The following is a 26438-nucleotide window of genomic DNA, read 5'->3' on the forward strand; positions in this document are numbered from 1 at the left end:
AGAAATGAAATGAGAGCAAGTGAACCTGGGAAAATATTTATCTACATATTTAGCAGGGTGTGTCGAGTTTGATAGGTAATGTTTAGTTTTATAATAAGATGTGTAATTGTAAATCAAAGTATTGCAACCCTCATGAAGTATAAATGGATTTTGTTCATTATTCTTATTAATATAAAAACAATAAGGAGACATTGCAATTATCATAATCTGTCGTACCTACATGGTTAAAACAAATATCATGCTACCTGAGATCATTGTATAAAGGCAATCTATACAGTTAGGAGTATTTGTATAATTAAGGATTGGCCCACTGATGATCATGTCATTCAATGAACAAAATATATTTTTTTACTCCCCTTTTATAATGAATTTTTTTTCCTGACCTTTTCTTAGATCTTTCCCCGCCATGTTTTGGTCTTAGTCCAGCCAGTGGGAGCAGTATGAAAGAAGATTGGATTCACTTGTCCATCAATTTCCCCTATTTCCCTGTGGGACTGCCTGGTTTCAGATTGGCATCTCCTCTTGAGATGAGGAGCTTACTATTGGAGAATTGAGTGTGAACTCCTGTCTGTTCTGGAGTCGAGGACGTTTGTGATAAATCATCATCCAAACATGTGTTTTTAAATTTTGTCATTTAAAAATCATCATGCATAAGACAGATTAATGTATTAAGGCACATTGTGATGCAACTGGAGTGCTTTCACTTACCTGGCTTTTGCCAGTTCCAGCAACACCCACAACAAAAACTGAATGTCGTACTGCCAACAGCTCTTCTAGTTGCATAGCCTGACACAAATATAAACAACAGTTTTGAAAGGCTATTAAATAAGCAGCTATTGCAATAGACAACTTCACTTAATGACTCCTATGGCATCAGAACAAACCTACTAACAGTAGCATGATGGGACATTTGATCACAACTGTAGGCTATACCAGTGAATTTCCTCAGGGCTTTTCCCAATTCCCCGCTGTAACTTTGGCAGAAACTATATTTATATGAAAAAATGGTTCCAAAGATATAGCAGCAAAATGAGAGTAGCCCTGAGGAATTTCCTGATGCAAATGTCTGACCTTTCAAGCCATTTGAAAAAACACAATATTTGTAGTTGCTACTGTACCATTAATCTATGACTAATGCTGTAATTAAGTGGAATGTTTACAATCAGATAGCACAAATAACATAATCAGCGTCACAAAGATTTAAACAGTTAGCCTGCTCTGCTCAACAGAAGTGTTCAAAACTCAATTTGTTTGTCTTTTGAGAAAAATCTCTCTAGTAAACAGATAATAAAGAGACAAAAAAAACACATTTTACGGTGGGTCTGTTAGCTCCCACTCAATGTTCACACAAATGAGAAAAACAGAGAACGCAAAGCAAAGATAGACAGTGAAAAAGCACCTATAGTGTGATTCTGAAACACAGTGGCAAAGGTTTTCTGCTTGTGCATTAACCAGCCCTCTATTTTCCACCCATTAAATAAGCACGAAATTGTGATCAAACAAGCACAAATATGGAAAACAGTGGAAAACATTAGCTACGAATCCTCAGCAGGATCTGCAAAATATTCTACTTTGCCATCATCCCCACTGCAAGGAGGGAAAAAATGCCAAGGACTGCACATCGAGTCCAGGAGAAACACCAGTGAGCATTGAATCTGGAAGAAATCTAGATAGAGCAAGGTAGTGTTTGCAGAATTTGGAAGCACTTGAGGGTGATCAGAAACACAAGGAAGGGGGTACCAGAATCTAGTAAAAGTGGCAGAAGGAATACAAGGTGGGATTCCCAAGGCTACAATCTCTTTATGCACATTTGTGCATTGTTACTATTTTTAAAGTTTTATTTTAAAAGTGCTGAACACCCACTTTCATATAGTTGAACTTCCAAGATGAGAAGCAAATTAACAAGAATACATTTGAATTAAGTCACCAATTATATAAACCAAGCAACAAAAAAAGTGTTTTACCCCACTGCTCAGAGAATGCACAGAACAGACATGTTGGCTCAATATAGGTAGAATGTTTGTTAGCTTATGTTCATGGCTTCGCACAGTAAAGACATTAGCCAGCTGTTAGAAATGCAGACCTTGATACACATTTTACAACAGTGAACATTACAATCTTTAATCAGCTCATTTAGATTTATGATAAACTAAGCATAAAGCTATTATTTCCACCTTTAATATGAAGGTGTCCTCTGGTTGCAGGTGCAGTTCTGAAATGGACTGACGCACCATCTGTTCCAAATCTATATCTCTCTTACGTGGTACGTCCAATGATGGGAAAAGGTCACCAATCAGACCCAGAAAAATGGGAACATCGTTGGTAACAATTTTTGGCAGATTAAAATCTCTTAGAGCACGCATTAGGACCTGGAAAACAGCAACAGTGCTATAAAGCAGTAACAGAACAATAACATTATAACAAAAGACATTAAGTTAACAAACATGATAAATTATTGCATACTTAAACAATTATAGAGCATATGGTTTGTTAAATTCAATCTGTTGTAGACTAAATCATTGCAGGCACATATATAAATCTCAAAAATTCGAAACTGCTGACTGAAATATATGTGTTGAATTCTATTCCCATTTTGTACATAAATAGACCAACTGGGGTTACAAAGTGTGTGTAAGAATATTGATTATGTTTTTATAGTACTTTTAATTCTAACAAAGACAGAACAGTAATGTAGACAGAATTGGTTTAAATTGTGTTCTCAAAAAGCCCGTCTTCTCCCCTCAATGATGCTGATAACATTGGAAAAGGATGACTTTCAAGACCAAGGACATTGTACTGTAAATATAGGCGCATCTAAATAAATAAGCTAGGTGGATAATATTGAGCCTAAAGAGTTAATGGACCGTAAATTGCAGCCTTTCCGGTGCGATGTGAGCACGCATCCGAAGAGGCCTCGCAAATGCCGGTTCTCAGCACGCGATGCGTATGCGGCGAGAACCAGCATTTGCGAACTGTCAAAGTGTCTTTTGACAGATCACATGCATCCCTGGGAGGAGGACATTCGCGGGCAGAGATTTGGGCTATTTGCCCAACGAATGTCCTTCAAACTCTTATGCCTTGTAAAAGCAGGGGTATAACCTACTTTTACCAGCATAATGGTTTTAAAACATAGAAAATTTACATTTTATCACTCATTTTTATATTAAAATTCCTGTCCATTAAGGTAAGTTTATTTTTAATCCCATTAAAACATATTTTTTAAAAATGCAATTTTTTTTCCCAAATTTTTTACGTTCAATTTCAATTAATTTTAAATATGTGAGGTGCTTTTTTATTTATTGTGTTGTGTTTCTGTGTTTTTGGGTTATTCTTGTTGATAGTAATGGGAGGAGCTCCCATTATTATCAACGATAATACTCCATGTTCATTGATGGTTCAGGCCCATGTGATCACAGGTTGCGCTTATGTTCCTGGGATGTGTGAGTCCATACGCTGGGTTGCGCATCTAAGCCTCAGACCGTAAGCATATGTTCCTCAGGGATCACCAGGTACTTTTGGAAAAAACATTTCGATCGGAGGCATTCACCCACAATTTATGGGCCATTACGACTGAAACATACAGGGGTCAAAATTCGGTTGTGGGCGCCACCCGTCACGGCTGGCGCAGTCGGCTCTTTGGCAGAGGTGTCAAGAGGCAATGCTGCACCGACTAACGCCACCTGCGTAGTGACGTCATCCAATGTACAACGCCTCTTTGACGCCTCTGCTGCGATATTTGCTTGGTACGGCTGTCGAACCGGCAGGAGGCTATACAGCCTGAAAAAAGGGTGGTTAAAGAGTGGTTCTCGGGCGGAATCGCCCGGAAAGGAAGGCGTTTTTCTCTTTATTTATTTCTGCAAGTTTTCATTAGTTTTAAGAGTGGGGATGTGTGTGTGTGGATCGGAGAAGTTTTCGTTACTTTTTTTCTTCCCTTTTCTTCCTGTTTTTTTTTCCTAGTATGGTGGCAGCCTCCCATTGAGCAAATTGAGTTGGCCTCCTGAGCTTCCGCCCAAGGATGGGTGTGCAACACCACTTTTTAGCACTGCTCTCTCATCTTTGGGCATAAAAACTGAATTTGGCAGTTTGAGCCTGCACCCAACGCTTGGCGGTAAAATCAGCACTCAGGCGGTGACACCACCTCAAAAACGGCGGTATCGAATTTCAACCCCAAAGGCTTTTAAAACACAGGCTTTTCATCACCGCAAAGATACTGCAAAAGAAAGAGATTACTGCAATATAAAAGGCAATATGTTGCTATAGAGCATGCATCAAAGGTTGTTTACAATAAAGCTATGGGTCGCGAAAAGCAATGATAGGAATGGTGTGAAAAGGCATGAGGCCCTCATCTCTGTTTGGTAATCTGAACAACTGGTGGTCATAAAACATCAGGTAGTGTTACATCCAGCAAGAAGCAGACCATACAGGAAATGGTATTAGAAGCAATGCAATGTTTTTACTACGTTAGAAAGACCTATTGCTACCTTCAAGATCTGGTGGCGTGAACAGACTTGGAGAACCCGTTCTCACTGTTCCTCATTAAATCTATGCAAGTGAGTGTTAGACACAAGACTGATGTGTGCTGCTCTGTATGGATGTTTAAGATTAATGGTTTGTCAATAATAAATGAAGTGAATTATCAGACAGATTGCTGTCTCTAGCTTTTTGAATCTGTAAAAGGGTAAAGAGGACTTATCCAACAGTGTGCTATCCTTTTTGATTCTCAATATAGTTATGACCATATTTAAATCACAATGATATTTAGTACAGAGACATAACTTATGATGTACAAAGTTTGTTATATCACAATATTGATAGTTGTAAACAGAGATATAATGGGCTGGATTTTCGGGTTTTTGGGCGAGAACGCAGGCGATACGTGAAAATTGCCGTTTTCGTTGCGTTACCGACTTAAGGCCCAACTTTCGGCACTTGGTGTCTGCACCAGGCGCGCATCACAAAGGGAGATGTTGCACAATTATTTGCGGTGCAAAAACACGATCCTCGCCAACTTTAATACAGGACTGGAAACGCTGCGAGAGAGGCCTTCGTGGGGGGGGGGGGGGGGGGGGGGGGAATCAAAAAACCTTACCAAGACACTTGCCTAACAAATCACTGCAAAAACATTTTTAAAAATTTAACTGACCTTTTTTTCAGGTGTTCCAAGTTACCACTGCTGGCAGGGCTGCACCACTAGGTTTTATCTGCCGCTGTTCGGGGCGTGGTGTACGGGTCAGATGAGTGCCGAAACTCGGAAGGTAACACAATCTGAGTCGTTACACGTCCGGTGCAGCTCTCCCCAGCGGTGCTTCCAAGCACCGCCGCAAACAAGGAACCGAGGATCGCGCTCAGGCTTTGCGATCGGGTTTTCACTGTGGAAGGTTAAAACGCGGCAAAAACCCGGTCGCAAAGCACCCGAAAATCCAGCCCATTTTAAATAGTCAAAATTGTTTGAAATTACATCTACATCATTACTAATTGTAGAAATAACTGTATATTTTAATATTGAGTAAACATTAGTGAACACTTAAAATATAGAATCATCATGGACTTATTTTTTTAGAAGATTATTTTTAATATCACTGTGCTTTTTGTAGCAGTAACAGTTTTATTAATATTTTAATAACCATATGATGTCATTGAGCACACTACTAAGCACAATCTACAAAGGGATATAGACAGCCCAAGTGAGAGGACAAAAATTTGGCAGAAGGAGTATAATATAGGAAAATGTGAAGTTATCCACTTTGGCAGAAAAATAAAAGAGCAAATTATTCTTTAAAATGTGGTGTATGAAATGATACAATGAACTCTGTACTGTGAGCCAGTGACTAGGTGTAACTGGAAGTCTTTAATGGCTTCCAGAAGTGAAGATACAAAGGTGAAGTTCAGGTTATATACCGGGCTCAGCACGAGTGTACCTATGCCCCTAGGACCTCCGACGGTAGTGCCCCCTGGTGGCGGGCAGACCCGATGTACATACATTACATCATTTCCCCCCCCCTCGCCCCCAAATTCTTGGCACAAGTCCATATTACAAGTTCAGACAGTCCGGAGCCCTTCGCTCCCTGGTTGACCGTCTCTGTACAATCCCAGTGCTTTCCGAGTCTCTCACGACTTGGGGCTGGGTGTTGACCACAGTGGATTCTTCTGATGGCTGGACGTGAGTTGGTTGGTCGTCTAAGCTCGCTTTGTCTTCTTCCAACTGTTTCAGTTCGTCAGTGTGTCTTAACTTGATTTGATCAATGTGTTTCCTGCACATCTGCCCATTCTTGAGCTTAACCATATATACCCAGTTACCCTCCTTATCCGTAACATTGCCCGGGAGCCACTTGGGCCCTTGACCATGGTTAAGTACATACACTGGGTCATTTACAGATATGTCATGTGACACTGTGGCGCGGTCGTGATAACATTGCTGGCGTTGACGTTGGGTTTCGACATGATCGTTAAGGTCAGGAGAGAGAGCCTGGTTTTGGGACGTCTCTTCATCAATAGTTCCACAGGCGGGACCCCGGTGAGCGTGTATGGCCTTGTCCTATAACTGAGTAGTATGCGGGAAAGGCATGTCTGCAAGGAACCGCGAGTTATGCGTTTCAGGCTCTGCCCGCTCCACTTGACCATTGGACGCGGGTTTGAACGGGGCTGACCTCACGTGTTTTATGCCGTTGCATTTCATGAACTCTTGAAACTCCAGGCTCGTGAAACATGGTCCGTTGTCGCTGACAGCGATGTCTGGCAGACCATGTGTGGCAAACATGGCTCAGGTTCTCAATGGTGGCAGTGGAAGTGCTGGATAATATGATCACACATTCTATCCATTTGGAGTATGCATCCACCACCACAAAAAACATTTTACCGAGGAAGGGGCCCGCAAAGTCGATGTGAATTCTAGACCACGGTTTGGATGGCCATGACCACAGACTGAGCGGAGCTTCCTTTGGGGCATGGCTTAACTGCATGCAAGTGCTGCACTGATGCACGCATGACTCTAAGTCCGAGTCAATGCCAGGCCACCAAACATGGGACCTGGCGTGATGGCCTTCATCATGACAATACCGGGATGCGTACTATGTAACTCCCATACAAATCTCACCCTGCTTTCTTGGGCATTACAACATGATTACCCCCACAGTAAACAGTCAGACTTGATGGAAAGCTCATCGTTGCGACGGCTGTACGGTTTGGTTTCATCGCCCATTTCTTTGGGGATGGTTGACCAGTCCCTGTAAAGAACACAACGTTTTATAACTGATAGGGTCGGATCCTGGCTGGTCCAGATCTTAACTTGTTGAGCAGTGACAAGCAACCCTTCACTCTCAAAGGCATCCATGACCATGAGTAGCTCTTCGGGCATTGGCGTTTCCACCTCCGGTGTGGGCAACGGTAACCGGCTCAATGCATCAGCGCAGATGTCAGTGCCTGGTCTATGGCGAATGGTATAATCATAGGCAGATAATGTCAGCGCCACCTCTGGATACAGGACGACGTGTTGGTATTGATACCTTTATTTTCCGAGAAGAAGATTCCGAGATTCTGTCTGCAGCAATCTTTCATCCAACGAATTCGACCTCAGGTGCCATGAAAATGCACTTCGAACATTTCAGCCTGAGTCCCACTTTGTCCAGACGACACAGAACCTCTGTCAGATTGTGCAGGTGCTCGGCGGTGTCACGACCTGTGACTAGAATGTCGTCTTGGAATACCACGATCCTAGGGACGGATTTCAATAGGCTCTATATGTTTCTCTGAAATATGGCTGCCGCCGAATGAATGCCAAAAGGGCACCCGTTGTAAATAAACAGTTCTTTGTGCGTGTTGATGCACATATAATTCTTTGATGATTCAGCCAGTTTCTGGTCATGTAGGCTGACATTAGATCCAATTTGGCGAACAATTTTCCCCCAGCTAGCATTGCAAACAGGTCATCAGCTTTCAGTAGTGGGTACTGATCGTGTTTCAAAACTCGGTTGATCTTGACCTTGTAATCTCCACAAATCCTGACCGTGCCATCGCTCTTTAACACTGGAACAATGGGGCTGGCCCATTCATTAAATTCGACCAGTGAGATGACCCCCTCACATTGCAGCCTGTCCAATTCGAGCTCGATCTTTTCTCTCATCATGTGCGGGACCGTCGTGGTTTTGTGATGGATGGGCCTTGCGTCCGGGCCTAAGTGAATCTGCACCTTGGCTCCCTTGAAGCTGCCAATTCCTGGTTCAAACAGTGAGGGAAATTTGCTCAGCACTTGAGCACACAAATCATCATCCACCGATGACAAAGCTTTGATAGCGTACCATTTGCATTTTATTTTCTCGAAAACTACTTCTGCCGAATAACGATGGGCCGTTGCCCGGGATAATCCATAATGGTAGATCATGAACCAATCCCTCGTACGACACTCTTACTGCTGCACTACCGATCACTAGTATGAGCTCTTTGGTGTAGGTTTGCAACTTCGCATTTATCGGACTCAGCTTGGGTCTCTCTGCCTTGGTCTCCCACAGCTTTTCGAAAGTCCTCTGGCTCATTATCGATTGACTCGCATCCGTGTCTAATTCCATGGATACCGGCATACCGTTTAATTTTACCTCCATCATTATCGGTTGGCTCTTTGTGAGGAACGCACGTAGGCTATACACTTCCTCCTCGGAGCTCTCAAATGCCTCAGGCTGCATCGCCAGATCCACACTGAATTGATCATCATCCACGTGGTGTGTCGCAGCTCGCTTGCTCCGCTGCAGACACGTCCACTGAAAATGCCCCGTCTTCGCACACCCTCTGCATACATACTGCCTGAAGTGGCACTGATGGGGTCAGTGATTGCCCCGCAGCGCCAACACATTGAGCTCGGATTTGCGCCCAATGGCGGGCTTTGAATGGCTCTCGTTTTCGCATACGCAGTCGAGTACGCCCTCGATGGCGAACTTTGAGTGGCTCCCGGTCTTGCAGATGCAGTCAGGTAGGCCCTACCATGTGCAGCTCTGCCGGCCGGTGATACAGTTTTATACAGTACTTGACGTGGAGTTTCTGTTTTGTCGCGATATTTGCTTCGTGCTTTTCTGCGTGGACATGCAAACCTGGGCGATGGTGATGACCCTGCTGAGGTCCGGCGTCTCTGCAGCCAGCAGCATCCTTAAGATCGCCTCGTGGTTGACCCTGATCACGAAAAAGTCTCTCAGCATGTCTTCCAACGCAGGCCCAAATTTGCAAGGCCCTGCAAGACTTCTCAGGTCGGCAAGTCGGCAACAAATGCCGCTACATCCTGGCCTTCTAGAAGTGATATCGGGATATGGGGATTCCTTCCGTGGGTTTAAGGTGTTCCCGAATTAGAGCACACAGTTCTTTGTAATCCTTTTCTGTAGGAAGAGTGGGTGAAGGCAGATTCTTGAGAAGTGCATAGATCGTGGGACCACAGACGGCACAATTGCCCTGTGCTTCTCTGCATCCTTGTCTTTGTTTAGGTCGTTTGCCACGAAATACTGGTCAAGACGATCCGTGAAATCTCCCCAATCCACTCCCTCATTGAATCTCTTGGAAATTCCAACAGTACTCGATCATGCTGTGCTCGCCATACTTTTGCGTGGGTTCACATTTGCCTCGTCGTCAGTTGTTTGGTGTATGAAATGCTGCAATGAACTCCGTACTGTGAGACAGTGAGTAGGTGTAACCTGGTCAGTCTTTAATATCTTCCAGAAGTGAAGATACAAAGGTGAAGTTCAGGTTATATACCGGGCCCAGCACGAGTGTACCTATGATTCTAGGACCTCCGACGGTAGTGCCGCCTATTGGTGGTCAGATCTTATGTACATACATTACATAAATGGAGAAAAATTTAAAAATGCTGTAGTACAGAGGAACCTGGAGGTGCTTGTGCATGAAACACAAAAAGTTAGTATGCAGGTACAGCAAGTAATCAGGAAGGCAAATGAAATGTTGGCCTTTATTGCAAAGGGGATGGAGTATAAAAGCAAAGAAGTCAAGCTACAACTGTACAGGGTATTGGTGACGCCACACCTAAAGTACTGCATACAGTTTAGGTCTCCTTATTTAACGAGGGATATACTTGCAGTGGAGACAGTCAGAGAAGGTTCACTCAGTTGATTCCTGAGATGAAGGGGTTGACTTATAAAGAAAGGTTCAGCAGGTTGGGCCTATACTCATTGGAGTTCAGAAGAATGAGAGGTGATCTTATTGAGACATATAAGATAATGAGGGGGCTCAACAAGGTAGATGCAGAGAGGATATCTCCATTCATGAGGGAATCTAGAACTGGGGGCTAGAATAAGCTGTCACCCATTTAAAACTGAGATGAGGAGGAATTAATTCACTCAGAGGGTTGTAAATCTGGGAAATTCTCTTCCCCAGAGAGCTGTGGAGGCTGGGTCATTGAATATATTTAAGGTAGAGATAGACAGGTTTTTGACTGATAACGGAGTAAAGGGCTATGAGGAGCAGGCAGGGAAGTGGAGGTGAGCCAATGATCAGATCAGCCATGATCTTATTTAATGGCGGAGCAGGCTCGAGGGGTCAAATGGCCTACTCCTGCTCCTATTTCTTATGTTCTTGTATGAATCCCAGGCTGTTAAGAGAAGCAAAGGAGGAAATAGCAAAGGCTCTTGCCATCATTTTCCAATCTTCTCTGGCTACTGGCGTCGAGCCAGAGGACTGGAGGACTGCTAAAATTGTACCGTTGTTTAAAAAGGGGGAAACAGTTAGACCCAGTAATTACAGGCCTGTCAGCCTAACCTGGGTATTGTGGGAAAAATATGCAAAAAATTCTGAGGGACAGTATTAATCATCATTTAGAAAGGGACTGTATTAATAAAGGACAGTCAGTGTGGAGTTGTTAAGGGAAAGTTGCGTCTGACTAACTTGACTGAATTTTTTGAGGAGTTAATGAGGAGGATTGATGAGGGTAGCGCGTTGGATTTTAGCAAGGCTTTTGACAAGGCCCGACATGGCAGACTGGTCAGAAAAGTAAAAGTCAATGGATTCAAGGGAAACATAGAGACATAGAAACATAGAAAATAGGTGCAGGAGTAGGCCATTCGGCCCTTCGAGCCTGCACCACCATTCAATAAGATCATGGCTGATCATTACCTCAGTACCCTTTCCTGCTTTCTCTCCATATCCCTTAGCCATTAGGGTCATATCTAACTCCCTCTTGAATACATCCAATGAACTGGCATCAACAACTCTCTGCGGCAGAGAATTCCACAGGTTAGCAACTCTCTGAGTGAAGAAGTTTCTCCTCATCTCAGTCCTAAATGGCCTACCCCTTATCCTAAGACTGGTTCTGGACTTCCCCAACATCGGAAACATTCTACCTGCATCTAACCTGTCCCGTCCCGTCAGAATCTTATATGTTTCTATGAGATCCCCTCTCATCCTTCTAAACTCCAATTTATAAAGGCCCAGTTGATCCACTCTCTCCTCATATGTCAGTCCAGCCATCCCGGGAATCAGTCTGGTGAACCTTCGCTGCACTCCCTCAATAGCAAGAACGTCCTTCCTCAGAGTAGGAGACCAAAACTGAACACAATATTCCAGGATGAGGTCTCACCAAGGCCCTATACAACTGCAGTAAGACCTCCCTGCTCCTATACTCAAATCCCCTAGCTATGAAGGCCAACATGCCATTTGCCTTCTTCACCACCTGCTGTACCTACATGCCAACTTTCAATGACTGATGAACCATGACACCCAGGTCTCGTTGCACCTCTCCTTTTCCTAATCTGCCGCCATTCAGATAATATTCTGTCTTTGTGTTTTTGCCCCCAAAGTGGATAAATTCACATTTATCCACATTATACTGCATCTGCCATGCATTTGCCCAATCACCTAACCTGTCCAAGTCACTCTGCAGCCTCTTAGGGTCCTCTTCACAGCTCACACCACCACCCAGTTTAGTGTCTTCTGCAAACTTGGAGATATTACACTCAATTCCTTCATCTAAATCATTGATGTATATTGTAAAGAGCTGGGGTCCCAGCACTGAGCCCTGCGGCACTCCACTAGTCACTGCCTGCCATTCTGAAAAGGACCCGTTTATCCCAACTCTCTGCTTCCTGTCTGCCAACCAGTTCTCTAGCCACATCAGTATATTACCTCCAATACCATCTGCTTTGATTTTGCACACCAATCTCTTGTGTGGGACCTTGTCAAAAGCCTTTTGAAAGTCCAAATACACAACATCCACTGGTTCTCCCTTGTCCACGCTACTAGTTACATCCTCAAAAAATTCCAGATTTGTCAAGCATGATTTCCCCTTCATAAATCCATGCTGACTTGGACCGATCCTGTCACTGCTTTCCAAATGCGCTGCTATTTCATCCTTAATAATTGATTCCAACATTTTCCCCACTACTGATGTCAGGCTAACCGGTCTATAATTACCTGTTTTCTCTCTCCCTCCCTTCTTAAAAAGTGGTGTTACATTATCTACCCACCAGTCCATAGGAACTGATCCAGAGTCGATAGACTATTGGAAAATGATCACCAATGCATCCTCTATTTCTAGGACCACTTCCTTAAGTACTCTGGGATGCAGCCAATCAGGCCCCAGGGATTTATCAGCCTTCAATCCCATCAATTTCCCTAACACAATTTCCCGCCTAATAAGGATATCCTTCAATTCCTCCTTCTTACTAGACCCTCGGTCCCCTAGTACTTCCGGAAGGTTATTTGTGTCTTCCTTTGTGAAGACAGAACCAAAGCATTTGTTCAATTGGTCTGCCATTTCTTTGTTCCTCATTATAAATTCACCTGAATCCGACTGCAAGGGACCTATCTACCTTCACTAATCTTTTTCTCTTCACATATCTATAGAAGCTTTTGCAGTCAGTTTTTATGTTCCAGGCAACCACCTTCTCGTACTCTATTTTCCCCCTCTTAATTAAACCCTTTGTCCTCCTCTGCTGAATTCTAAATTTTTCCCAGTCCTCAGGTTTGCTGCTTTTTCTGACCAACTTATATGCCTCTTCCTTGGATTTAACACTATCCTTAATTTCCCTTGTTAGCCATGGTTGAGCCACCTTCCACGTTTTATTTTACTCCAGACAGGGATGTACATTGCTGAAGTTCATCCATGTGATCTTTAAATGTTTGCCATTGCCTATCCACCGTCAACCCTTTAAGTATCATTTGCCAGTCTATCCTCGCCAATTCACGCCTCAAATCATCGAAGTTACCTTTCCTTAAGTTCAGGACCCTAGTTTCTAAATGAACTGTGTCACTCTCCTGCTTAATAAAGAATTCTACCATGTTATGGTCAGTCTTCCCCAAGGGGTCTCGCACAACAAGATTGCTAGTTAGTCCTTTCTCATTACACATCACCCAGCCTAGGGTGGCCAGCTCCCTAGTTGATTCCTCGACATATTGGTCAAGAAAACCATCCCTAATCCACTCCAGGAAATCCTCCTCCACCGCATTGCTCCAAGTTTGGTTAGCCCAATCAATATGTAGATTAAAGTCACCCATGATAACTGCTGTACCTTTATTGCACACATCCCTAATTTCTTGTTTGATGCTCTCCCCAACCTTACTACTACTGCTTGGTGGTCTGTACACAACTCCCACTTGCGTTTTCTGTCCCTTGGTATTCCGTAGCTCCACGTATACTGATTCCACATCATCCAAGCTAATGTCCTTTCTTACTATTGCATTAATTTCCTCTTTAACCAGCAATGCCATCCTGCCTCCTTTTCCTTTCTCTCTATCCTTCCTAAATGTTGAATACCCCTGGATATTGAGTTCCCAGCCTTGGTCACCCTGGAGCCATGTCTCCATGATGCCAATTACAACATACCTATTAACTGCTATCTGCGCAGTTAATTCGTCCACCTTATTTCGAATACTCCTCGCATTGAGGCACAGAGCCTTCAGGCTTGTCTTTCTAACACACTGTGCCCCTTTAGAATTTTGCTGTAATGTGGCCCTTTTTGCTTTTTGCCTTAGGTTTCTCTGCCCTCCACTTTTACTTTTCTTCTTTCTATCTTTTGATTCTGCCCCCATTCTACTTCCCTCTGTCTCCCTGCATAAGTTCCCATCCCCCTGCCATATTAGTTTAACTCCTCCCCAACAGCACTAGCAAACACTCCCCCTAGGACATTGGTTCTGGTCCTGCCCAGGTGCAGACCGTCCGGTTTGTACTGGTCCAACCTCCCCCAGAACCGGTTCCAATGTCTCAGGAATTTGAATCCCTCCCCTCTGCACCACTCCTCAAGCCACGTATTCATCTGAGCTATCCTGCGATTCCTACTCTGACTAACACGTGGCACTGGTAGCAATCCTGAGATTACTACTTTTGAGGTCCTACTTTTTAATTTAGCTCCTAACTCCCTAAATTCGTCGTGTAGAACCTCATCCCGTTTTTTATCGATATTGTTGGTACTATATGCACCACGACAACTGGCTGTTCACCCTCCATTTTCAGAATGCCCTGCACCTGCCCCGAGACATCCTTGGCCCTTGCACCAGGGAGGCAACATACCATCCTGGAGTCTCGGTTGCGGCCACAGAAACGTCTATCTATTCCCCTTAAAATTTAATCCCCTACCACTATAGCTCTCCCACTCTTTTTCCTGCCTTCCTGTGCAGCAGAACCACCCATGGTGCCATAAACTTCGCTGCTGCTGCCCTTCCCTGATGAGTCATCCCCACCAACAGTACCCAAAGTGGTGTATCTGTTTTGCAGGATGACCGCAGGGGACCCCTGCACTACCTTCCTTCCACTGCTCTTCCTGTTGGTCACCCATTCCCTATCTGGCAGCGTACCCTTTACCTGCGGTAAGATCTACTCACTAAACGTGCTATTCATGTCATTCTCAGCATCGTGGATGCTCCAGAGTTCATCCACCCGCAGCTCCAGTGTCGCAATGCGGTCCATCAGGAGCTGCAGGCAGATGCACTTCCCGCACGTGTAGTCGTCAGGGACACCGGAAGCGTCCCTGACTTCCCACATAGTACAGGAGAAGCATAACACGTGTCCAAGCTCTCCTGCCATGACTTAACCCTTAGATTAACTTAATTTGGCAACAACAATGCTAAAGGTTGCTTACTGATAAAGAAAAGAAAAATAAAAACTACTTACCAATTACCAGCCAATCACTTACCCCCTTGGCTGTGACATCACCTTTCGATTTCTTTTTACTTCTTTTTTGCCTCCCTGCTGTAGCTGCACCAGCTGGCCTCTTGTAGGCCGCTGGCCTCCTGAACTCCCGCCTCCGACCACGAACTCCCGCTGCTCACCATCAGGCCTCTTGTAGGCCACTGGCCTCTCGAACTCCCGCCTCCGACCACGAACTCCCGCTGCTCACTGATGGGCCTCTTGTAGGCCGCTGGCCTCCCGAACTCCCGCCTCCGACCACGAACTCCCGCTGCTCACTGACAGGCCTCTTGTAGGCCGCTGGCCTCCCGAACTCCCGCTGCTCACTGATGGGCCTCTTGTAGGACGCTGGCCTCCCGAACTCCCGCTGCTCACTGATGGGCCTCTTGTAGGACGCTGGCCTCCCGAACTCCCGCTGCTCACTGACGGGCCTCTTGAAGGCCGCTCGCCTCCCGACGAGTGACAATTTGGATCCAAAAGTGACAAGTTGGATGCAAAATTAGTTCATTGGCAGGAAGCCAAGGGTAATGGTCAACGGAAATGTTTGTGACTAGAAGGCTGTTTCTAGTGGGGTTCCACGGGGCTTGGTACTAGGTCCCTTGATTTTTGTTGCATACATCAATGATTTAGACTAATATAGGGGGCATGATTAAGGAGTTTGCAGATGATACGAAAATTAGCCATGTGGTTATCAAGTGAGGAAGAAAGCTGTAGACAGCAGGAAGAGATCAATGGACTGGCTAGGTGGGCAGAACAGTGGCAAATAGAATTCAATCCGTAGAAGTGTGAGGTAATGCACAATAAATGGTAAGATACGGAGAAGTGTAGAGGAACAGAGGGGCCTTAGAAAGCATGTCCGCACATCCCTGAAGGTAGCAGGACAGGTAGTGAAGATGGTTAGGAAAGCATACGGAATAATGTCCTTTATTAGCTGAGGCATAGAATATAAGAGCAGGTGGGTTATGCTTGAACTGTATAAAACACTAGTTAGGCCACAGCTATAGTACTGCACACAGTTCTGGTCACCACATCACAGGAAAAATGTGATTGTACTAGAGAGGATACAGAGGAGATTTACAAGGATGTTTCCCGAGCTGGAGAATTTAAGCTATGAGGATTTAATTGAGGCTTAATTGAGGTGTATAAAATTATGATGGGCCTCGATAGAGTGGACCCTATTTCCCTTCGCAGAGCGATCAATAACCAGGGGGCATAGATTTAAAGTAATTGGTAGAAGTAGAGGGGAGATGAGGAGAACTTTTTTCACCCAGAGCGTGGTGGGCACCTGGAACTCACTGAGTGAAAGGATGGTAGAGGCAGAAACCCTCAATGGTTTTTAAAAAGTACTTGGATGTGCACTTGTGAAGTGTCATAACCAATAGGGCTATGGACCAAGTGCTGGAAAGTGGCATTACGCTGGATTGCTCTTTTTCGGCCGGCACAGACACGATGGGCCGAAAGTACTCCTTCTGTGCCATAAATTTCTATGATTCTATGATGAGAAAATGCACCAAATAAAATCAAAAAATGCTCTCACGCATATGAAAGAATGTTGGGTAAATTCACATCTTAAATTACAGCCTCATATCCCCATTGCAGTTGTTTAATTAATTGTTTTCACATGTCATAAGCTTATATTCAGAGATAATTTTGAGCTGTCAGCTTTTTTGCAGTTCATAAAATCATAGAAATTTACAGCACGGAAGGAAGCCGTTTCGGCACATCATGTCCGTGCCGGCCGACAAAGAGCTATCCAGCCTAATCCCACTTTTCAGCTCTTGCTCTGTAGCCTTGTAGGTTACGGCACTTCAAGTGCACATCCAAGTACTTTTTAAAAGTGGAGAGGGTTTCTGCCTCTACCACCCTTTCAGGAAGTGAGTTCCATATCCCCACCCTCTGGGTGAAAAATGCTCCCCTCAAATCCCCTCTAAACCTTCTACCAATTAATTTACATCTGTGCCCCCTGGTTGTTGACCCCTCTGCTGAGGGAAATAAGTCCTTCCTATCCACTCTACCTAGGCCCTTCATAATTTTATACACCTCAATAAGATCTCCCCTTAGCATCCTCTGTTCCAAAGAAAACAAACCCAGCCTATCCAATCTTTCCTCATAACTAAAATTCTCCAGTCCAGGTAACATCCTCGTAAATTTCCTCTGTGCCCTTTCTAGTGCAATCACATCTTGTAATGTGGTGACCAGAACTGCACGCAGTACTCTAGTTGTGGCCCAACTAGTGTTTTGTACAGTTCAAGCAGTTGTTGGTCAGCTTTTGCAAGTGTTCTAGATTGGGATCTATGGTGATATGAATTATGCCCCACAGTAATTCATCTTACAGGTTCTGTAAAGACTTGATCAGACTCCCATTATAATAGTTGAACCAGTTTAATCACAACGCCAACAAATGGCTTGGATTTGATGGTCAGCAGCGAAATGTTGGCGCTCGCTGCCAACGTTGACGAAAGCTGCCCGCAAAGATCTAGCAATCTTTGTGGCATCAATTTCACCTTTCCCGATGTTAATTTGATTCCAGCACCAAGTCTAGGGGATCTCTAGCGTCCAGCCACAGTGATGTCATCAAGCAGCTAAACAGCCAATCACATTGAAGAATTCTCACAGACAGCAAACCAGGAAGTAAATAGAATCATAGAATGGTTACAGCATGGAAGACGACCATTCGGCCTGTCGAATCTGTGCCGGTTCTCTGCAAGAGCACGTCAGCTAGTTCCACTCCTCCGCCCTTTCCCCGTTGACCTGCAATTATTTTTCTTTCGTGTACTTATCCAACTCCCTTTTGAAAGCCACGATTGAGTCTGCCTCCATAACCATTTCAGACAATGCATTCCAGACCCTAACCACACTCTATGTAAAAAAAGTGTCAAAATGCACTGATTATCCTTCACTTTTAATAAATTTTACACAGAGTGACATACACATGGGATTAAGGTAAAAGCTGAAATATTGTAAACCAACTTAAAAAATATATATATATTAAATAAATATGGAATTTTTATCATAATATATAAATGCAAGTCTTTCTTTCTTTCTAATAGAAAAAATTGACATTCCACAAATATAAAATTAGTTTTCAGGGCCAGAGAGATTGTTCAGCAGTAATTATGTCTTAGTAAGCCATTAAAAACCCAGTTACACTTCATTGAACAAGCCTCAACTTTTTCAGGGGTTTTTAAGAGTGAAATTACAGGGCTAAGAATATCTCCTCTTGGCTGGAGAAGGGGAGGATCCAGTTGTCGTGGTCCATATAGGAACCAGTAACATCATAGGTAGAACTAAGAATGAGGTTCTGCTGAGGGAGTTTGAGGAACTAGGGTCTAAATTAATAAGCAGAACCTCAAGGGTAATAATCTCTGGATTACTACCTGAGCCACACGCAAATTGGCAGAGAGGGTCAAGCAGAACGGTGGCTCAAAGAGTGGTGTGCGAGGAAGGGGTTTCAATTCATGGAGCACTGGCACCAGTACTGGGGAAAGAGGGAGCTGTACCGTCGAGACGGGCTCCACTTAAACTGGGCTGGGACCAGTGTCCTGGCGAATCGAATAACAAGGGCTGTAGATTGGGCTTTAAACTAAAAAATAGAAGGGGAGGGGTCAGGTGAGGGGAAATTTAGATATGTAAAGAATAAAGTCAATGCAATAGAGCAGTGTAGCAATTTCAGTAAAAATAAAGAAGGGACAGAGAGTATAATCGTAGCACTGCAAAAAGTCAAAGCAGGGAATAATGGTACAAAAATTCAATTAAAGGCTCTTTATCTGAATGCACGGAGAATTCATAAAAAGGTAGATGAACTAGTGGCACTAATAGAGCTAAATGGGTTTGATCTAAAAGCCATTACAGTGACGTGGTTGCAAGGTGACCAAGGTTGGGAACTAAATGTTCTAGGGTACTTGACATTTCGAAAAGATAGCCAGAATGATAAAGGAGGGGTGGTAGCTCTGATAATAAAGGATGAGATCAGGACAGTAGAGAGAAAGGATTTTGGCTTGGAAGATCAGGAAGTAGAATTAGTATGGGTGGAGATAATGAATAACAAGGGGCAGAAAACATTGGTGGGATTAGTATATAGGCCCCTGAACAGTAGTTATACCATTGGATAGAATATTAATCAAGAAATAGTAGGAGCTTGTAACAAAGGTAATGCAATAATCATGGGGGACTTTAATCTTCATATAGACTGGACAAATCAAATTGCCAAAGTAGTCTGGAGAACGAGTTCATGGAATGCATTTGGGACAGTTTCCTTGAACAATACGTCATGGAACCAACCAAGTAACAGGTTATTCTAGATCTTGTATTGTGGAATGAGATAGGGTTAATTAGCAATCTCACAGTAAAGGATCCTTTGGGGCAGAGTGATCATAATACGGTAGAATTTCATGTTACGTTTGAGAGTGACTTGCCTAAGTCTGAAACTAGAGTCTTAAACTTAAATAAAGCCAATTACATAGTGAGTTGTCTGTGGTAGATTGGAAAAATAGATTAAAAGGTATGGCTAGCATTTAAAGAAATATTTCATAATTCTCAACAAAAATACATTCCATCGAGAAATAAAAACTATACAAGAGCTGTCTTATGATGAGAGTTTGCGCAGAATGGGTTTATACTCTCTGGAGTTCAGAAGAATGAGAGATGATCTCATTGAAACATACAAGTTTCTGAAAGGAATTGACAGGGTAGATGTTGAGATGCTGTTTCCCCTGGCTGGAGTGTCTAGAACTAGGGGGGCACAGTCTCAGGATAGGCCATTTAAGACAGATCTGAGGAGGAATTTCTTCACTCAGAAGGTTGTGAATCTTTGGATTTCTCTGCCCGAAAGTGCTGTAGATGTTGAGTTTATTCAAAACTGAGATAAATAGATTTTTGGTGTCTAGGGAATCAAGGGATATGGAGATCAGGCGGGAAAGTGGAGTTGAGGTTGATGATCTTATTGAATGGCGGAGCAGGCTCGAGGGGCCGTACTCTTATTCCTATTGCTTATGTTCTTATAAAAGGGGAAGTTCAGTGATGCCTCAAAGATTGCCATCTGCAGGGGCTTCAACAGCACGCCATGTGGAAGTGCAGGGAACCACCGACAGCAACTTATGGATTTTAACTGCGCAAGTGCCAACACCAAAAGTTGCTGTCAGTTTCACAGACTAATATCGGTGAATGCTGACCGTCATTACAATTGCAAAATCCAGGCCAATGGCTCCCCACAGCACATCAGTGCAGCACATATAAAGCCATTCTTAACCCTTCCACATTATACTATCAGGTTTACCTCCAGTTCACATGGAGAGCATAACTGATCTCCTATATTGACAGCTAAAGTTGAAGTTTCTAATTACCTGTTCCTCAGGCCTGTTTCGATCACCTCTCTTCAGAGAGCCAGCAACCACCAATACAGATTTTATAGCTCTAAGGCCCCAGTCATAATGGTCCTACAAGATGATACGAGTTTAAATAAGAATTAATTAAGAAAAAAAGTTGTCTGATAAGCATGCTTCTTTCCTTTCTAACATCTACATTACCTGCTTTGACAGAAGCTCACGGCAAAGTGTGTAAAGGCTTATAAATTTTCTGGCAAGCAGCCTAGCATCTATGAACCCCTCTGCCACCAACATTATTTCACAGATCAGCTCAAAGTCTGGGATCACCATTGCACAAGGTCTGACAAATGTAAAAAAAAATTATAAAAAACACATTAATAAAGATGGAAATAACCAACCATTTTTCATGCAACTCTTTAAACTTTCCACTGCCTTTGACCATTTCATCCTTCTTCAACTTCTCTCCTTTGTGGCATTTTTCTCTCCTGTATCTGGTTGCAATGTAGGCATTACATTGCCTTCAATAGCTTTGCCTCCTTTGCCTGCATAGTCACCTATGGTCTGCCCCCAGGGTTCATTTCTGGTCCCCTTCTCTTGACCATTTACATTAGCCCTTGCAACATCTGGGGTAGATTTTCATCTTCGCTGGGATGGTAATCTGGTGGGTTGGATAACATGCCCAAAATAGAAACACTTAAATTTCATTCCATTGATATGAATGGTATAATAATCAGGTGAGCTCATGGTGGCGATGTCTTACCCTTTACAAAAGCTATCCCATCTGCCCCACTCAATGGGCCCAAGTTTCCACATGATAAAAAACGGGCACCCCTCCGAGCTGGGCGCCCGTTTTTCGTGCCTAAAACGGCGGCAGAAAAAAAAACGAGCGATTCTGGAGCGTTCTGCAGCTCCTTGTCTGCTTGGCGCGGTGCCCAGGGGGGCGGAGCCTACATCGCGCCGATTTTGTAAGTGGGAGGGGGCGGGTACTATTTAAATTAGTTTTTTTCCTGCCGGCAACGCTGCACGTGCGCGTTGGAGCATTCGCGCATGCTCAGTGTGAAAAAAACATTGGCACTCGGCCATTTTTGTAGTTCTTTGTAGCTGTTTAGTTTTTGAACATTTTTTAATAAAAGTACATTGCCATCAGCACAGAGGCTTCTTGTAGCAGTGAGAAGGGTGCAGGAAGCCTCAGAAAGTTGAGTCAGCCGTTTCCCGACGACCTCCCCCTTTTGCCGTCGGGAAATGGCTCCTCAATTTCTGAGGCTTCCTGTAGCCTTCTCTCTTTCCCACCAGCCGTCTGGAACAACTCCATTCCCTTCCCCCCACCCCCCCCCCCCCCCCGCGTTCGGTCAGCTACCTCCCTCCCGCCCGCGTTCAGTCGGCTCCCTCCCCCCGCGTTCGGTCGGCTCCCTCCCTCCCCCCACCCTCCCGCCCGCCTGCGTTCGGTCGGCTCTCTCCCCCGCGTTCGGTCGGCTCCCTTCCCTCCCTCCCTGGCTCCTTCCCTCCCGCCCGCCTGCGTTCGGTCGGCTCTCTCCCCCGCGTTCGGTCGGCTCCCTTCCCTCCCTCCCTGGCTCCCTCCCTCCCGCCCGCCTGCGTTCGGTCGGCTCCCTCCCCCGCGTTCGGTCGGCTCCCTCCCTCCCGCCCTGGCTCCCTCCCTCCCGCCCGCCTGCGTTCGGTCGGCTCCCTCCCCCGCGTTCGGTCGGCTCCCTCCCTCCCGCCCTGGCTCCCTCCCTCCCGCCCGCCTGCGTTCGGTCGGCTCCCTCCCCCGCGTTCGGTCGGCTCCCTTCCCTCCCTCCCTGGCTCCCTCCCTCCCGCCCGCCTGCGTTCGGTCGGCTCCCTCCCCCGCGTTCGGTCGGCTCCCTTCCCTCCCTCCCTGGCTCCCTCCCTCCCGCCCGCCTGCGTTCGGTCGGCTCCCTCCCCCGCGTTCGGACGGCTCCCTTCCCTCCCTCCCTGGCTCCCTCCCTCCCGCCCGCCTGCGTTCGGTCGGCTCCCTCCCCCGCGTTCGGTCGGCTCCCTCCCTCCCGCCCGCCCGCGTTCGGTCGGCTCTCTCCCTCCCGCGTTCATCGGCTCCCTTCCCTCCCCCCCCCGCGTTCGTCGGCTCCCTTCCCTCCCCCCCCCATCCTCCGCGTTCGGTCGGCTCCCTTCCCTCCCCCCGCGTTCGGTCGGCTCCCTTCCCTCCCCACCACCCCCCCCGCGTTCGGTCGGCTCCCTTCCCTCCCCCCGTGTTCGGTCGGCTCCCTTCCCTCCCCACCACCCCCCCCGCGTTCGGTCGGCTCCCTTCCCTCCCTCCCTGGCTCCCTCCCTCCCGCCCGCCTGCGTTCGGTCGGCTCCCTCCCCCGCGTTCGGTCGGCTCCCTCCCTCCCGCCCGCCCGCGTTCGGTCGGCTCTCTCCCTCCCGCGTTCATCGGCTCCCTTCCCTCCCCCCCCCGCGTTCGTCGGCTCCCTTCCCTCCCCCCCCACCCCCCGCGTTCGTCAGCTCCCTTCCCTTCCCTCCCCTCCCCCCGCCCCGCCCCCACCCGCGTTCTGTCGGCTCCCTCCCACCCCACCCGCGTTCGGTCAGCCCTCCCTCCCCCCTCCCCGCGTTCGGTCGGCTCCCTCGTTTTGTGAGGCTTGCTGCACCATTCTTCCTGGCTGAAGCACTTTCACACAGGTAGGAAGATGGTTTATTTAATCTTTTCTTTGCTTATAAATGTTTATTCAGGTTGGATTTATTTGTATAATATTTGTAGAAGTATAAATAAGGATTTATTGTAGAATTTAATGAGTTCCCTTCCCCCCACCATCCCCCCCCACCTCGTTCTGGACGCCTGATTTATAACCTGCGCCTGATTTTTTAATGTTTAGAACAGGTTTTTTCAGTTCTACAAAAATCTTCACTTGCTCCATTCTACTTTAGTTTGGAGTACATTTTCACTGTGGAAACTTTCAAATCAAGCGTCAGTGGCCGGACACGCCCCCTTTTGAAGAAAAAATTCTGTTCCAAAGTAGAACTGTTCTACCTGGCTAGAACTGCAGAAAAAAAAATGTGGAGAATTGCAAATTCTAAGATAGTCCGTTCTCCACCAGTTGCTCCTAAAAATCAGGCGCAAATCATGTGGAAACTTGGGCCCAATATTGCCACATTAGCCATGTAACCCTTATAACTAACTCACACCTTGCACTCTCATCCTATGTCTCGATAACCTTGTCCTTCTCCGAGCATTTCATCTGGTTATACCCCCCACTTGCCTCTCCTTTAAAATCCTTCTTCTCTACCATGCCAAGCCCCACCCAGAGTTAGGTGTCAGCCATAGCTCAGTGCGTAGCACTCTTGCCTCCAAGTCAGAAGGTTGTGGGTTCAAGTCCCACTCCAGAGACCTGAGCACAAAAATCTAAGCCGACACTCCAGTGCAGTATTGATACAATACTGCATTATTGGATGTGCCATCTTTCGGATGAGACATTAAACCAAGGCCCCATATGCTCTCTCAGGTGGACGTAAAAGATCCCATGGCATTATTTCGAAGAGCAGAGGATTTGTCCCTGGTGTCCTGGCCAATATTTATCCCTCAATCAACATCACTAAAACAAATGATCTGGTCATTATCACATGTTGTTTGTGGGAGCTTGCTGCATGCAAATTGGCTGCCATGTTTCCAACATTATTACAGGTCAAAACTACTTTATTAGCTGTAAAGCGCTTTGCAGCATCCTGAGGTTGTGAAAGGCGCTATGAACAAGTCCATAAGGTATCCTCCTCCCTACTTTTCTCTCAATCTCTATACCGAGTGCACCATTCTTGGTGATTTCAATCCCAAACTCAACTCACATTGCCTTCATTTTTCTGACATTACTGCCCTCCTGTTCTCCCTTAGTCTCTCTGTCCATATCAACACTCCTATCCAAATTCATGGCCAACCTCTTGACCTTGCCATCTCATGAGCGCTCTTTACTCCCATTCTTACAATGATAGACAAGGCCATTGCTAACCACTTCTTTGTATCCATCTCCCCACTTTCCCTAATCAGCTTCAACTGAAAAAGTAAAATGTAAAAGTAATAACGGGTAAGAATCATATTCCACTGAGCTGTGATCAGGCCTAATATTAGCCTTGTGAGATGAACTTAACACTGGCATTACTTGTCTTGATTTTATCCTTCCCCTTTCATTAACTACAGTTACAAATGATAGATTCCAATCACTAGTTGTTGGACATGGCGGAAATTGTACATTTGGGCTGTAGCGAGGTTTACATTTGCCACCCAAAGAAATTGTTTCCAATCATCACTAATGAGCAAATCATGCCCAATACTGTGTACCAATGGAACAAAAGTGAAATGTGTTAAACATATTACATAAAGTAGCATATTACAGTGAAATATTAAATTAGTTATATACTCTGTTCAATGTTACATAACACAATACACTGTGCTTTCTTAAAAAAAGAAAATAATCCTATGATGGCATCACAGCAAGTTAAACACACACGCACAGTTATTTCTGAACATAGAACATTCAACTTCAGCATATTACAAATAAATCATAAATCTTAGGAATTTATAATGTTCTAATAAAAATGTGTTAATATTTGCTGAATTGATCCATCTTCAAGCTCACCCACTTGATAACTTTGACCTTTATTGGCACAATGAAAGGCTTCATAAGTCGGTTAATGGAGAAGAGGAGAATTAGACATTAGGCCAAAGCCTTCTCAGTCACTGTTCTATTGTCTAGTAATATGTCGTAGAATTTCAGAAATAACGGGTAACACTTTTACACAACACATTACATTTAATGGCTTGCTAATATCTACATACCTAAAGAGAGCTTTAAGGTTTTCAGGAAGCTCTGCTCTCCCTGCATATCCTGGATTTAGGGTAATAAATATACCAACAGAAGATTTCAGTTCAATAACTTCTCCCAGAAAATAAAATCTGTTGATTCAAAATGGACATTAGTACACGATTGACATAAATGGATCTTCAATTGTAAAGATTAGATACATAAAACACTGCATACCGTTTTTTCTTGTTTCTAATTGCATCTTGAATGGTCTTAACTTGTACAGCTACAACTGAAAGAACTTCCACTGAAATACGGTTGAATTCATCAAAGCATCCCCATACTCCTGTTTGTGCAAGACCTTTATATATATTTCCTATGGACTAATATTATATAAAAACATGTTAAAAAATTTGCAAGGAACAATCACTCTCAAGTCATATCAAATACAGAATTAATCTTGTAGAGTAACAGTAGCTACAAACAAGAAAAATAGAAGTATCTGGAGAAATGCATGTTAAACACTACAGGGTACGAACCATGGCTCCAGAGACTTGAGCACAAAAATCTAGACTGACACTCCAGTGCCATACTGAGGGAGTGCTGCACTGTTGGAGGTGCTGTCTTTCAGATTAGACGTTAAACCAAGACCCCATATGCTCTCTCAGGTACTTTTTTGAAGAAGAGCAGGTGTCCTACCCAACATTTATCCCTCGATCATCATCACCAAAACACAGATTATCTGGTCTTTATCATATTACTTTATTTTGGAGTTTGCTGTGTGCAAATTGGCTGCCGTGTTTCCTACATTCAGACAGTGACTACACTTCAAAAGCATTTTGGGACACCCAGAGATCTTGAAAGGCAGTACAGAAATTAAAGTCACTTTCATCGGGGTAGATGTTCTGCTTATTTCCGCTAGTTTTGCATCCAGATTCCAGTGCATTCGGCGAAACCAGAACAAATTTCGAGGATCAAGGAATTCTAAACACAAGTGTGTTAAGTACAAAACCACTTACATTCGTGTTTTCCGTGATCCTTTTTGCTTGTTCAAGGTTCAATTCACTGGGATCAGGCTCCGCCCATATATAGATCAAAATTAAGAGATTCCACCAATTGCGCTGGTTCGGGAAGGGTCATCAAATTGAACTCATTTTTTGGGGGCATTAACATTACTGATTGTGAGATAAACCAATGATAAGAAGAATTCTTTAAAATTATTTTTTCTTTGCCAATGTCTTCTTCTCC

The 26438-nt window shown here is 44.8% G+C and overlaps 1 protein-coding gene across 1 annotated transcript in view; it reads right to left on the bottom strand.

The window, feature by feature from the left end:
• dnah9l (dynein, axonemal, heavy polypeptide 9 like) overlaps nucleotides 1–26438 on the bottom strand; it is a 668659-nt gene that overhangs the window by 365471 nt on the left and 276750 nt on the right. Inside the window, exons 34-39 of the mRNA XM_070873660.1 lie at nucleotides 25428–25573; nucleotides 25226–25342; nucleotides 20632–20770; nucleotides 20449–20541; nucleotides 2175–2369; nucleotides 709–786 (exon numbers count right to left, since the gene is read on the bottom strand). Of these exons, the coding sequence (XP_070729761.1) occupies nucleotides 709–786; nucleotides 2175–2369; nucleotides 20449–20541; nucleotides 20632–20770; nucleotides 25226–25342; nucleotides 25428–25573 (768 nt within the window). The remainder of the gene's footprint in view (nucleotides 1–708; nucleotides 787–2174; nucleotides 2370–20448; nucleotides 20542–20631; nucleotides 20771–25225; nucleotides 25343–25427; nucleotides 25574–26438) is intronic.

Source organism: Pristiophorus japonicus, chromosome 3 (assembly GCF_044704955.1).
Source record: "Pristiophorus japonicus isolate sPriJap1 chromosome 3, sPriJap1.hap1, whole genome shotgun sequence".
Taxonomy (NCBI): Eukaryota; Metazoa; Chordata; class Chondrichthyes; family Pristiophoridae; genus Pristiophorus; species Pristiophorus japonicus.